This window comes from Eleginops maclovinus, chromosome 7 (genome assembly GCF_036324505.1).
Source record: "Eleginops maclovinus isolate JMC-PN-2008 ecotype Puerto Natales chromosome 7, JC_Emac_rtc_rv5, whole genome shotgun sequence".
Classification (NCBI taxonomy): domain Eukaryota; kingdom Metazoa; phylum Chordata; class Actinopteri; order Perciformes; family Eleginopidae; genus Eleginops; species Eleginops maclovinus.
In genome coordinates, this window is record NC_086355.1 from 16,300,085 (window position 1) to 16,313,290 (window position 13,206).

At 39.1% G+C, this 13,206-nt stretch overlaps 2 protein-coding genes across 5 annotated transcripts in view; one reads left to right on the plus strand and one right to left on the minus strand.

The window, feature by feature from the left end:
- tsc22d1 (TSC22 domain family, member 1) overlaps positions 1 to 8,202 on the plus strand; it is a 28,184-nt gene extending 19,982 nt beyond the window's left edge. Inside the window, exons 1-3 of one of the 3 annotated variants that reach the window (XM_063887785.1) lie at positions 1,098 to 1,422; positions 5,627 to 5,678; positions 6,578 to 8,202. In XM_063887785.1, coding sequence (XP_063743855.1) covers positions 1,313 to 1,422; positions 5,627 to 5,678; positions 6,578 to 6,847 — 432 coding nt within the window. In that variant the 5' untranslated portion in view covers positions 1,098 to 1,312 and the 3' untranslated portion in view covers positions 6,848 to 8,202. Of the gene's footprint in view, positions 1 to 1,097; positions 1,423 to 4,998; positions 5,319 to 5,626; positions 5,679 to 6,577 lie in introns of those variants that run through there. The other 2 variants (XM_063887784.1, XM_063887783.1) reach the window with 2 other exon arrangements.
- A 796-nt stretch (positions 8,203 to 8,998) lies between these two features.
- On the minus strand, positions 8,999 to 12,486 carry serp2 (stress-associated endoplasmic reticulum protein family member 2). Of its 2 annotated transcripts, XM_063888187.1 has the most exons (5): positions 12,294 to 12,486; positions 10,306 to 10,378; positions 10,091 to 10,148; positions 9,903 to 9,937; positions 8,999 to 9,550 (listed from the first exon to the last, which is right to left on the minus strand). In XM_063888187.1, the coding sequence occupies exons 1-5, from the start codon at positions 12,375 to 12,377 to the stop codon at positions 9,510 to 9,512; spliced, it is 291 nt and encodes a 96-aa protein (XP_063744257.1). In that variant the 5' UTR covers positions 12,378 to 12,486; the 3' UTR covers positions 8,999 to 9,509. The 2 variants fall into 2 exon arrangements, with proteins under 2 accessions (XP_063744257.1, XP_063744258.1); XM_063888188.1 differs by lacking the exons at positions 9,903 to 9,937; positions 10,091 to 10,148.
- Positions 12,487 to 13,206: the final 720 nt, after the last annotated feature.

Sequence of the window (13,206 nt, forward strand, 5' to 3'; positions counted from 1 at the left end):
GTACAAGGTCACTATCACGCCGGGGGCAGGCATCAAAAAGTACAGCATGTACAAAGAAAGGGACAATCTGAACTGTCAAATAGGGTTGGAGAAATAGATTATATGAAATATATGGCCAAATACATTGATATTGGGACCATATTTGAAGGTTTGACGGTTGATTGGTGCTTTGACCAAATATTTTAAAATATGTTTGATGAATACATATCAGTAATGTAGGTGTAATGACTGCAATGAATGCAAATTAACATTTAAAAAAAAAAAGATTTGAAAATGACATCGCTCTACCGTAATGCAGCCGTTAAAACCAGGGAAAAGACACTTAAGCCAAATAACCGCATTATAATATCCAAGATGATATCTACTCTTATGACAATATGGATATTATATCAATATATTGCAAAGTTATACAGTCAAGTTCCTATATATCACATCAAAAGTGCTAGCACTGAGGGTTATTTCATTATTTATAAATAGTTTTTTCTTTAAAATGTCAGAAAAAGTCTCTGAAAGGACAAGATGATATCCTCAAATGTATGTTTTGGTCAGCCCATAACCTAAAGATATTCAGTTTATTAACAAAGACACAAACAAAGAAAAGCAGGAGGCTATGAATAGCCTGTTTGCCTCTTTGGATGCAAAGATTATTTTTCCGATCCGCTGATTATACAACATAGTTGCACATTGTTCATCGCCAAATGACTGTTGATTTCTCGATATTTACTGCAAACTTTAAATTTCTATATACAAACAACTGCAGGGGAAATTTATATTGCATTTACAGTAGACTACATTCCTGTGGACTCATTTGTGCTCAATGAATTCCATCCGACTATAGGGCCACGAAATTGTATGTTCCCAGTAAAAAGAAAGCTGCTGATGGGCTGTTGAAGAGTTGAGTCTCAAAGTTTTATTGTGCATCTTTGTAGCGGGCTAGAGAGGGCAGAGGGATCACAGAAGGAGCAGGGAAATCACTGGGCCACATGCTAATCTCTGTTGATGGTTTATGTAACTCCCAGGATCACGTGATCCCACGTCACCATCCGCCCAGCTTCTGTCTGTACGCAGTAATTCCCTCACCAGTCAGCCATTCAAACACAAATGGATGACATAGAGAGAGAAAGAATGAGGAGCACACATATACACAGTCATCATAACCTGGCACACTGCCTCTGATTCCCTGTGCAGCCGCACTCACCAATGCATCTGTAGGGCGCCACCCAGATCTGTTCACTACATTAAAGAAGGAGCGAGGGGTGTCAGAAAACACTACACAAAGACGCTCGGGAGGCTTTGATACTTTGGAGTGTACATGATCCCGCTGGCGGACGGCTCCATGAGAGCACGGGGAGTACGAGCGCAAGGCCATGACGAGATGGCAATGAAGCTTTTGTTCTGGGAGCTGGAGCAGCATCTCAAAAGGTAAAATAAAGACGGGGGATCCCCAGGGAGTGCGGCTCAGTATGGACCAATCACTACAGTAGCTGCACACAAAGGGCTCACGGCTATATGCTTTCCATTCAGTCATTCATAGCTTCAGGGGCAGCGTTTACACTGTGGGATACTTAAAGCTGATCCTTTAAACAGGTTTGCTGGGTAGGCATATCTCAAGTGATAATATAGGAGAGTGATGTAATTCCAAGGGAGCTATAGGAAAGTGTGGACACTAAGATCACATGCATCTCTGTTGTAAATGTGTGACATTTAGTAATATATCTGAGACCGTGAGTAACCAAACCCACAGCATGTTTCTTTTTTGTCACTGATTTGCTGGCCACATATATTGGCTGTTTTGTAACATCTCTGTTGGTCCATCTGGTCCATTGTTTCACATTAAAGTCACCTTTTCTTCTGCAACGGTTTTGCAACACATAAGTAACTCCGTTAAATTCCTTCAAACAGAAGCATGACTTCCTTTGTTGTGATTGTTTTGTGACTGCCCTTAAAGGCTTTGTGTTGCAGCGCTCACAATTCTGGAGCGGTTTTCAGTTTGAAACGTTTTACATGCTGTAAATATACATGTGGTGCTACATGGATAATAGTTTTTTTTTTAGGTAAACATGTACAAAGTAATGTGACAAAGCCATGCAGTAAATCAGATCTCAGAGAAATGTTTGTTTATTAATCTTAGGCAGCAGACACATTCTCCATTTATTTTTTTAAATAAAAAAATCAAACTTTGTATTCTAAAATATATTTGAAAATTGTAAACTATGTTTTTACGTAGTTTTGGGTATTTGTTTTGCAAACCTGGCCTTTTTTTGCATAATGTTTGGGTCATTTCCCTCTTAAGGTGCTTCAGTAGGTCACTGGGCTGTTGCTTTTCAGATTTAGTGATTTTGCAATTTCGTAGATAATGAAATATTATACATCAAAGCAAGTTCCCTAAAGTTGTAAAACTATTTGACAATAAACCAGATTCTGATTCTGAAAAAATAGTCAATTTTATGTTAAAAGGTCAAAATAATAACCTTAATTTACACACCTCCCTAATCACACTAACCAATAACCTGAATCCTAGTGTTGCCTAGTGCTTTAACTCTGGATGCTTTTTTTAAATCATCATGATCTTGATATATGACGTATAAAAGTAAATTGTCTTTTAAAAAATATTGTTTTTCTCTTGGCTAGGAGCCAGTTATAGCTACTCTGTGTATGTTTTCAGACTGTGTGACTCCTCAAGAGCTGGAGTTGTGCCGGCTATTTTGGTCTGGATAATTAGCTAAAGCCTTCTTCCAGTCAGTGAGGAGACCGGAAGAGATAAGAGTAGCTTAAAGTCTCTCATTTAGCGATTTGACTTCTTAATAAGTGTTTGTCTTGGATCAGATGTGAGCAGCAGCTGACAGTATGGACAGGCTGTGTTTGAGCGTATCTTCTCGGTACTGGTGCTTAAGACCCAGGACCCTTCCGTGACACCCACATTAGCATAAGCAGCAATTTAAAATTCCACTACTCACTTTCAAACGGCTTGAAAAGGTACTCAACCTGTTCTCTGTTTTCAGGATTTGAATATTTCTCCCCATCCTCCCCCTCTCCCATTCATCTCCCTCAATACTTCATTCAGCTTTAGAAGTTTTCCCGCGGTCACCCTCTTTAAACAACTACATCTGCACATCAGTAGTACTTAGCACTTCAATTACTTTTAAGTACTATTTGTGAGTGTGTTTTTATATAAACCTCAGCATAATTCATAGATGGCCTGCGTTATCTTCTGTTAACCAATGAGCTCTCCTTATTTTCTCATGTTTGCTCAATGGCACACCCCACTTTATTTTTATATTTTATTGTCGTATTTAACAGTTGTGTGAGATAAAGCTGTAATTATCAGTTGACAAACCAATGAATCGCAGTAAGAAATGATAATCAACTTCTTGGATAGATGATTTTTTAAATGTCCATGCAAATATTGCGGAAAATGCAGTTCCAAGCCTCCTAAAGGATGGATATTTGTAATTTTACATACATGAATATCTTTTTTTTTACCGACAAAACAAAATATTTACATATCACCCTTGGATTATTATCTTTCATTTCATAAAAGAAATGATGAATCTGGAAAATTACTTTCAGATTAAACAATAGTGAAAACCGCTGTTAGTTGCAGCCCTAATGTAAGAAAATAAACTTAAGCAGCTTTTCCGTTTTTGTTTCTATTATGAGGTCTGTGTAGTGTCTACACAGGATTTTGACTGTGTGTGTAGGGGGGAGGTATTATTTAGTATTATGTCTAAGTTGGGAATTTCTGTAAGGAGTGGTTGTTTTAGGTGTGTCTGTCTGACCAAGATACTCCTCTATATAAAGGCATTTTTGGACATATAGTAATGTTTGAGTCAGATTGACTTCATTAGTTCCCATGGCTTCCATTGTCTTAGAGACCTTTAACAGGTATTTGATCTCTAAGTGAAATTGATAATATAGTATCTAGCAATCAACAGTTGACAATCTGGGGTGTTTTAACCCACCAGGGAGTTAAACATCCCATGGGACATGTTTTTAATCAAGTCAGGGAATGTCCAGGCATGTCCTTGGACAAATGGCTTGAGTATAGGCATGTTATTATCTTATTTTTCAGGAGCCAGTTGGTGCTACATGAGAGTATAATGATTGATTCGTTGGTGTCCACCTTCCAATATTTCAATCCCCTTTGTGTTAGGTAAGACTCAATCATTTTAAATGAAATGTTGGAGGTTGTTTTGGCTTTCTTGATGTGGCTCAGTCTGCCCTGCTGTATGGGGCCACATGGGGGCATCATATGTAAAGACAACATGATAGGACTTCACATCCACATCATTTTGATTCAACAACTTCCCCTGGTGTATCTGATTATTATCTTTTGGATATCGTGCCTTTTTAAAATTTGTATAGATGTCTGTTCTTTTTGCAAGCAAATATGAGGTATATCATTTTGATTGTTGGCATTGTTTAATGCTAGTGTTTATGATGTGTATACTTGAATGTGCCTAAAACAGGGTCATTCATTTGGCTGGAAGAGCTATAGTTTAAAATGTACGATACAATATTTTTGCCGAAAGCTGAAACAGTTGTGATATTCACTATTGCATTCTGGACAGAGAGAACACTTTATCCCACACATTGTGATGTAAATTAATCATAGTCCATTCCTAACTGTTGCAACACTTGTTTTCTTGTTATACAGATAAGAACAAAATCCCATCAATAAGGTTAAGATAAGGGTAAATTCCTTTGACACATAGACATTTAAACAGGAAGTGATTAACGTGCATTATCGCTATAATCAACCAACCCAAAATCTAACCTTTCCCCTGTCCTGTCTCCCAGCACTTCTGCTCTTTCTTCTTCCCTTCCCATCCGGTTTCCCCCGGTTTCATCCGCCCTCTCTCTGTTCTCAGACTACTTTATGTTAAATGCATCAGCTGAGCGGCAGGTGGGGGCGTTCCTGAATAGATTATGCAAATAGCCTCCCTCTCGACCAATCAGGGGCTGGCCCCTCTCTCTGTCGCTGGATAAATTATGTGGGCTTGTCCGGAGCTGCAGTTTTTGTGTGTGTACCTCGGAGATGAGCTGACGTTGGATTGTATTGGTACCGCTGCTGTCGGTGCACCAGCTCTAACGGACAGATTGTTAGGAAAAGCCCGTGTGAATGTGCATCACGGACCGACGAGATCGAGTCGGGACACGGGTGTGTTTGTTAGCAGACTGCGAAACATGACCAGCATGAATACTCCGTGCTACACCGTGGCTATGGATCTAGGCGTCTGCCAGCTGAGGCATTTCTCCATGTCTTTTCTGTCGTCGTTATTGAGCTCAGAGAGCTCACAAGTCAAACTCGACAATAGGTAAATAAATATGTGTTACATAGAGGAGAGCTTCTATCCTCACGGAGCTGCCTGTGTGTTCAGGGCTCTCTCGTCAGTAATATCTGTGTAATGGAGGAGGGATGCTACAGTTGCACCAAGGCCACACTACCATAAACGCTTTCCAGGACAGGAGTTGTTCCGTTGGTTTTATAGAAATGTCTGGTAGCTTCCAGTAACGACCCAGATTTCTAGAAAGAGCGAAGGAAAGGCTGCGGCTCCAATCCTTTTGTATTAATGTTACACTATATATAAGTGTGTTTTAAAACATTTCTCTTTTCTTTTTGCAGTTCCTCGGGAGCCAGCGTTGTGGCCATAGACAACAAGATTGAACAAGCAATGGTGAGTTTCTTATAACAAAAATGTTGTTATTGTATACTACTACTAGTACTGCTACTACTACTGCTTCTACTACTACTATTGATTGGGGGTTTGTTTAACATTTTGAATTCATAATTACATGTAGGCTATTTTTATTGTGATGAGATGCAGTTGAAACTGAGTTAATCTATTTAAATCCTTAAATACAAAAGGAGTATAGTGTTTACTGTGGAGTGAAATTATTGTAATTTTGGATTGTACTGTCATCACCACTACATAAATAACTGCAAAGATATGAAAAAGGTTTATGCTGATATAAAAATAATAACTATAGCTAACGTTACTTGAAATTACCGATTGCTCCCGACTGGAGACAGTCACGAACGTGTTTTATTAAAATACATTTTGAATTTCCTTATCGAACTTCATACATTTGCTAACCTGTTGTATGAAAAAAAAATCTGAAAAAAAACGTAGTTTTATTTTCAGTTTCCCTCTGTTGTTGTCGCTGCTGTCCGCTCTGTTGCTAGGCAAACTGTGAAGCTCTCACGCCTGGTTAAATATATCTCGGCCTCTGATTGGCCCACACATAAATTGGGGCAGGGTTAATGACGTGGCTCCATGGAATATACTCAAATTCTCTTCTGTGATAGTTAGTACCAGATTATTTTGTATATGGCATCACTTTTAAATGTTTTCCAATTATTTACACATAATTATTCACTACCATAAATGTGACATATTCCAGCATGTTGGCAGCAGTCAGCACATTATTATTTTTTTAAATGTCATAAATTGTGTATGACATAAACTCAATATTTGACAACATTTCATGCATACTATATTGTCATATAAGAGCAGTTACCCACCCTGGCAAAGTTGTTATATTTCAGTCATTAACCCATATCTTTTTGTCTCAGGACCTGGTGAAGAGTCACCTGATGTACGCCGTGCGTGAGGAAGTGGAGGTCCTTAAGGAGCAGATCAAGGAGCTGATCGACCGTAACTCCCAGTTGGAGCAGGAGAACACCCTGTTGAAGACACTGGCCAGTCCAGAGCAGATGGCCCAGTTCCAGGCACAGGTTCAGACCGGCTCCCCGCCTGCACCTTCAACAGCAGCAACACCGGGACCCCCAAACAATGCCGCCCTCGCCCAGCCCAACTCGCACAGCTCTGGCCCGTCGGCGTAGCCTGGTCTGCACAGACAGACGGACTAACTGAAACGTTTTTCAGTTCTGCTACAGCAGCAGAGCTAAGCCTTGCCTTCTACAGCAGGAGGTTACGCTGTCGAGTCAAGAATTTGCACATATTTATCTCTCAGAAGGATGCAGCCAGCGGGACGAGCAGCGCAGTGCTTTACAGCATGGCGGTGGAGTGGGACAATCTCGAGTTGCTATGGGGGGGGGCGGTTGTTTTCGGGGGAGGAATGAATCATCGGAACATTTGCCAAAAAACCCTTGGACATATCAACTAGAATGTCTTACCAAGAAGAAACAAAACTGCTTATCAGTGACGATAATATCCTTAGCTATAGATTAAAAAATCACTGTGCCTGTGTCTGGATTTTAATTGATGTCGATTTTACTGACGGTGGCGATGGAAGAGTAGGAGGTGGAGGATTGTATTAGCTGTTACTTTTTTGCTGAATTATGTAAATAAAAAGTGGTTCTCTCTCAAGGCTATATCCTAAAGTTACAGGCTGATAGAGAGAGAGAAAAAGGCCTTCAGACTGACAAATGAAGAATGTGAGCAATTATTAAGACAAAGTCCCCATCTGGAATGGGGGAGGGGTGGGAGGTTGTTTAGAACAATACTTGGCAGCATTGATGATGTTACTTCAATTGTGGCTTGCTGGGATGAACAAACAGTGGTTTCTTATGGAGATGATGATATTCTATTTCAGTATTTCACTTTCAAGCTCCTCATTTTGCCCTACACAAAGCTCATCATTGCTGTTCTCTCAACCCTGCAGCGGCATGTAATTTTAAACCTTATTCGACAGGGTTGAGACATTGGGCTTAGCTGCATTTTCTCTTTTTCCTAAAAGTTTGATGGGCAGAAGATGATGTATATTTCTGTATAGTGTAAGTACCATGTAAAATAGTGAGGAGAAGGAGAGAACAACAGAGGTTATCTTGGTCACACAGATTGAAACGGGTGAGCGAGGAACGTCTGTGTCGTCTATTTTTAATGCTGTATTTTCAAGACTGTGGATGGACAGGAGTTTAGGTTATTTAACTTACAACACAACAGCCAACAATGTTATCCATATCCCTTACTGCAACAATAACTTACTGTAAAGTCATGTTTCTTTCTGGCGTATTGCACCTCTTCTTTTTTTTGACAGTGAAGAATCTTTGGATGAACAATATCTTAAAACTCAACATAAAAAACGTTTTTTCTTTTCCATTCTGTGTATCAGTTGTATGCTCATGTTCTGTGCATGGTTCTGCAAAACCGGATAAGATATAGTAACATAAATACCACAATTGCACTTGACCGTTGCACATCACAACTTTCAATAAACATGCTTAAGGAAGAATAATACCTGGGTAAGCTTCTCCTTCTTATTCCTCCTCCTGAGCTCAGTCTGTTGGATGCTGACCAGCAGGTTGTCGTGTCACGCTGCTTCCTGTATGCATGCTGTGTAGCTGAAGTCCTCTGCTTCTGGGAGGTACTGAATCAAGGGTGATGACTGCCAGCTGTGCTGTTGAACTCTTATTAGCAATCAGGTGAAAGCTACCAGAGGTGTTTTAGTTTGGCTCATGCATGGCCGTCTGATTTTAATAGTTTCATTTAAGATTCAACAAAAAATGATTGCTAAAGCTATACATTTATCATTATTTCCTTGGAAATTGATGTAAAATTTGGCACCACTTAAAATTAGTCAATACTATTTCCTTACAATAACTTCAACGAATAAGGATAGGAAATATATTAATAAATCATTGATATATATATATTTTTACTTGAGTTTGAATGGAGTAGTTCCCTAAAAGGCTATTAAAGTTAATGCAACAAGCTTAACCAAGGATACTCTATTCCCTAGTCCATAGACCACTTTTGAAAAATGACAGGATGCTGGGTCATTTTATATTGATAATAATAAATGAACAAATGCTAAGATGTCTATAACTCATCTCTAACTATGATTTTAAGACCTTTCTTGGCTCAGTCAGACCTCTGATGGAGTGTGCACTATGCAACATATCCTGGAACTGGTACATATTCATGTCCTATTGTATGGACAAGGACAAGGCTTTGATAAACATTCCCTAAAGTTATATGCATTTAAAACTTTGACAGCACACAACATATGTAACTTTTAGTAAGTGGGCTACTTTATTGAATTGCTTTTTCATGTATTAATACCCTAATGAAAGCCAAGCAATATTGTGTGTGTGCACTGATAAACACAGGGACTATGAAAGAAGTAAAACTTTGTCTTGACATTTATTTGAAAAAAGATTATTTTCACACATCACAGAAAAATACTTGAACAGACAGATATGGCACATAGTCAGCAGGATTCACTGGCTGCACACACACTTTCACGTAAACAGTCAAAACTTCATACACACAAACAAGTGCCAACTGAGGATGAGACACACATGTTCTCCAGCCGGCGTGGTTTGAGACTGTCCATAGAAAAGCTGTCCGTACCACAGACTGCAACACTGTAAACACTGATCGAGGGGGGGATGGGTGTCCCCAGGATGGGCGTGTGGATGGGGAGGCTTCGCTCTCTGAGGGCTGTAGCATCAGTCTCCGAGGCCTCTGGATGGGGTCAGGGGGGTGCAGGCTAGCCAGGCTCTGTGAGGGTGCGGGCGGGGTAGGAATGCTCCTTCTGCGTCACATCCCCATACGGATACTCTGGATGATCTGAAATATGGCTGAGAGACAACCGAAATACAGTCAAGAGCTGTCAAAACCCCACATTTTTGTTGGGATATTTTTCTCACAGATACTGAACTACATTCAGCTGCATTAGTTTTAGGGTCCTCCTGGTATAGTTATGTCATGGACGTTACCAGTTTACTACATTATGATCTTAATCCACCAGCATGTTCTTATTCTATTGATGTTGGCATAATAATCAAGCGATTCCTTTCATCCAATGCGTGGACCTACGCGTTAAACTGTGACACTCCCTGTACCCTCAATGCTGCAAATGTAATTATGACAGGATTTAAGAAGGAAGTCGGTTGACATGGTATAAATGAGGTCCGAGTGGTTGTCACTTACACAGGACTTTCACCCAGGGAGCTGCCATTTGTGTCCTGTGTGAAACCAAAAGTACATTTTGATCTGTTTTAACTTGCACAAAAGTTAATTTAAGTAATGTAAACAGCGTATGTCACATATGTAACTTGAGTTACACAACAAACATAGTTATTTGAACACAGACCAATGGTTTTTTTTTCTAAACCTACTCAAGTAGTTTTGATAGAGTTCCCAACGATAGACAAGTGTGAGCCCTATTGGAGTACCCTGCACGTAAAAGAGTAAAATTGTGCATTAAAAAGTAAAGCCAAGAGGTCCTAACTAATCAAGGGAGAACTTGTTGAATCCACTTCTATATTAGCTATACTTGCTTACTTTATTGTACAAACACACCCTTTCTTTTGTAAGAAACAAAAGTGCATACCTGATCCACACACAACAAATACAAAGAGGGCTAGCAGCCAGGGACCCACAGGATACTTCTCCTCTTGTGGTCGCTATGGAAAAGACACACACAAACATATATATCCTTAGTATATCAGCATTTTAACAGATGCTACAGAGCGAAAGTAAAATAGCTTTTAAATGGATAGATTTACAAAGAGCTTTCAATTTCCAACCCGCTCAGGTTGTTGTTGCTGCTCTTTTTTGCCCGGTCACCCTTTTTCCTAAAAACCTGCCACCACAGATGATCTGGTTTGTTGTGTTGCTCACCAAAATGTCCACAATAACAATTTTTGTGGTTACACTGAACACAGCCAAGAGTGTAATTATACTCAGAGAGGTGCTGATTTAGTGTTTTTTGATGAGTGGAACAGCATTACTCAGTCAGTCTAGACCGATTTTGGGAGAACCCATCAGCCTCCAACAGATGAGTTCATCAGTTTGGAAGTGTTAGAGGGTTGACTGCTTTTGGTGAGGGAAGTTGTTGCAGTCAGTTAATGATGCTGGAGGAACACAGAGCCTGAGCAGCTTCAATATGTGACCTTTAAGCTGCTATTTAACTACATTGAGTGACAGAGGGAGGGTAAGTTAATAAATAATTGTCAGATTGTACTGTTAGCAGAGTGGCAAAGGGATGAAGAAGCCTAATAATGTATAAATAAAAAAGTAACTTTTGAGCAAAATCTTCCACTTTCACTGCTAATTATGGGTAAATCAACTGAATACAACCCCATTTTGAATAATGTGTGGATAGCTAAAAAAGGTGAGTTGTTTTTGAATGGTTGGAAATAATGGGAAAATATCTGGAGATCTGGAGCTTTGGAAGTAACATAGAGTCTTCCTCAGCATTTCCTGACCTTGGAAACTATGAGATCAGATACTAAATGGACCTTGTGGAGAGTTTGTTTTGTCAACTGCTGTTCCCAAGGTCAACAATGAACCGTTAAATCTTTTCAGCCTACATGGACGAGAGGCCCTCAGAGGAGGGGAAACTAAAGTCTGCAAATCCATCAGCTGACAAATGTGAAACAATCAAAAACTATGATTGTTTTGTCAACTGTCACAAAGTAGTGGTAAAATCCACTACTGCCAAAGGGTATGTCAAATCACAGTAAAGATATTCAGTTTACAATAAACAGATATAACCAGCTAATAATCACATTTGAGAAGCTACAACCAGTTAATAATAGGCATATTGATATATAAATGACTTAAGTGATTCATTTTGATCTCAAATAAATAATGATTTGTCAACCAGTGTGTTGTTTTTATTGTTTACCAGCTAAAACATAATACACCTTAGTATGCTAAGTATTCTGTACACATTTATATCTCAATTAAAAACATGAAACTGCAGCCAGTAAATCTAAACATCTGATACTCAGACATATGCCTGATTGTTATCATTTAGTTTTTGATTAATGAATATGTTTGTCAAAACCATTTATTTTTCAAAAAGATACTCAACTCAACCATTAATCACACAATTACATTTAAGATGTAATGCATTGAAATTGTAGCTTTCAAACTGATTGGACTCATTTAGCTACTGATAGTTTGGATTTTTCACCTGGGTAATGTTTTAAAAAGTGCTTCAAATGTTCACACCAGCATTTCGGCATGAATTAAAAAATCGACCACCAACACTAGCTATTTCCCAAGCCTGCATTACATCCACATATTTTCTTATCATAATTTCACTGAAAATAAATAAATAACGTCAAGTGACACAGCGGAGGGCGGTGTGAATAAATAAGATGTTTAATGATGAAGCAGCTCAGCCTGGTGGGTCATAATGTATCACATAGGACCACACTGTGTTTTGCTGTATGACATCTATGTGATATGCAGGAAGACACGCTTCTTCACCACCAGCCCCTTCATCATGCTGCTTCCATACCGGAGAGAACGTCACCTATCTGGGCTAATGTCATGCTGACACCTCGCTGCTGTCAGTTAGCGGCTCACCAGCGTCTTGGCCACGTTTCCTCTCTGCGTGATGTTCTTGCTGTGTTTCTCGTTGGCCATGCGGATCCTCTGTTTAGCCACCATCTTCCGGCACGATTATAAAACCCGGGATAAATGAGTCTGCTTTATTTTCTCAAACTGCAGGCTTTCGACAGCACCCCTGCATCAATCTAGGAGACCTCTGACACTATAATACCGGAAACTGGATTTAATTACTTTCAGAATAAGAGCATGGGATTTTAGTGGAACAATGTTGGCAATTTATGAGGAGGTACTGAGAGATATTTTGTATTTTACATCAACAGCAAGTGGTGTTATACTCTCCAAATCAGAGCATGGCGTATCCTTAGTTCTCAAAACAACTTAAATATATTTTTGTTATTGGAATCGTTTATTCTGAAGGTCTTCACAGGAACTAGCTTGCTTCATTTTGGTTATCTTCACGTGGCTCCTCTGCACCTCGCAAAGATTAGCGCGTGTCCAGAGGCGCGCTCCACTATTGATAATGGATTTTAATTGATAACGTTCAGAGGCGGAAAAGAGAGATAAGCTACTTTATGTCCTAATTTTTTTAGAAAATAAACAAACAAGCAGAGATCAAGAAGGTCAGGCACACAACGCTAAGATATCTTGAGTCATATTCAGTAAATATAAAAATAAATTTGAAAAAAATATACATTTAAATGAACGAGTTTACATATACATTTTTGCAATTCCGAATGATGAAGCTGGAGATAAATTGGTATATCTTTTTATTTTTATTTGAATGATTTCTGCTCTTCATAGACTTTTAAAAATACTTGAATTGGACCTTTTTTTAAAAAATACTTAAATTGGACCTATTTTTCTCTACAGGAGTAAACATTAACAAGAAGAAAAACAAAGACAAGAGGGCACAATTTTAAAGGTAAAA

What these genes read in the sequence shown, in the direction of transcription:
- serp2 (XM_063888187.1), bottom strand. Translation starts at nt 12,377, where the DNA reads ATGGTGGCTAAACAGAGGATCCGCATGGCCAACGAGAAACACAGCAAG. An exon ending in ATTTGTTGTGTGTGGATCAG is followed by an intron (nt 10,149 to 10,305) that starts GTATGCACTTTT and finishes TTTTACGTGCAG; the next exon opens with GGTACTCCAATAGGGCTCAC. An exon ending in TCCCTGGGTGAAAGTCCTGT is followed by an intron (nt 9,551 to 9,902) that starts GTAAGTGACAAC and finishes GTTGTCTCTCAG; the next exon opens with CCATATTTCAGATCATCCAG.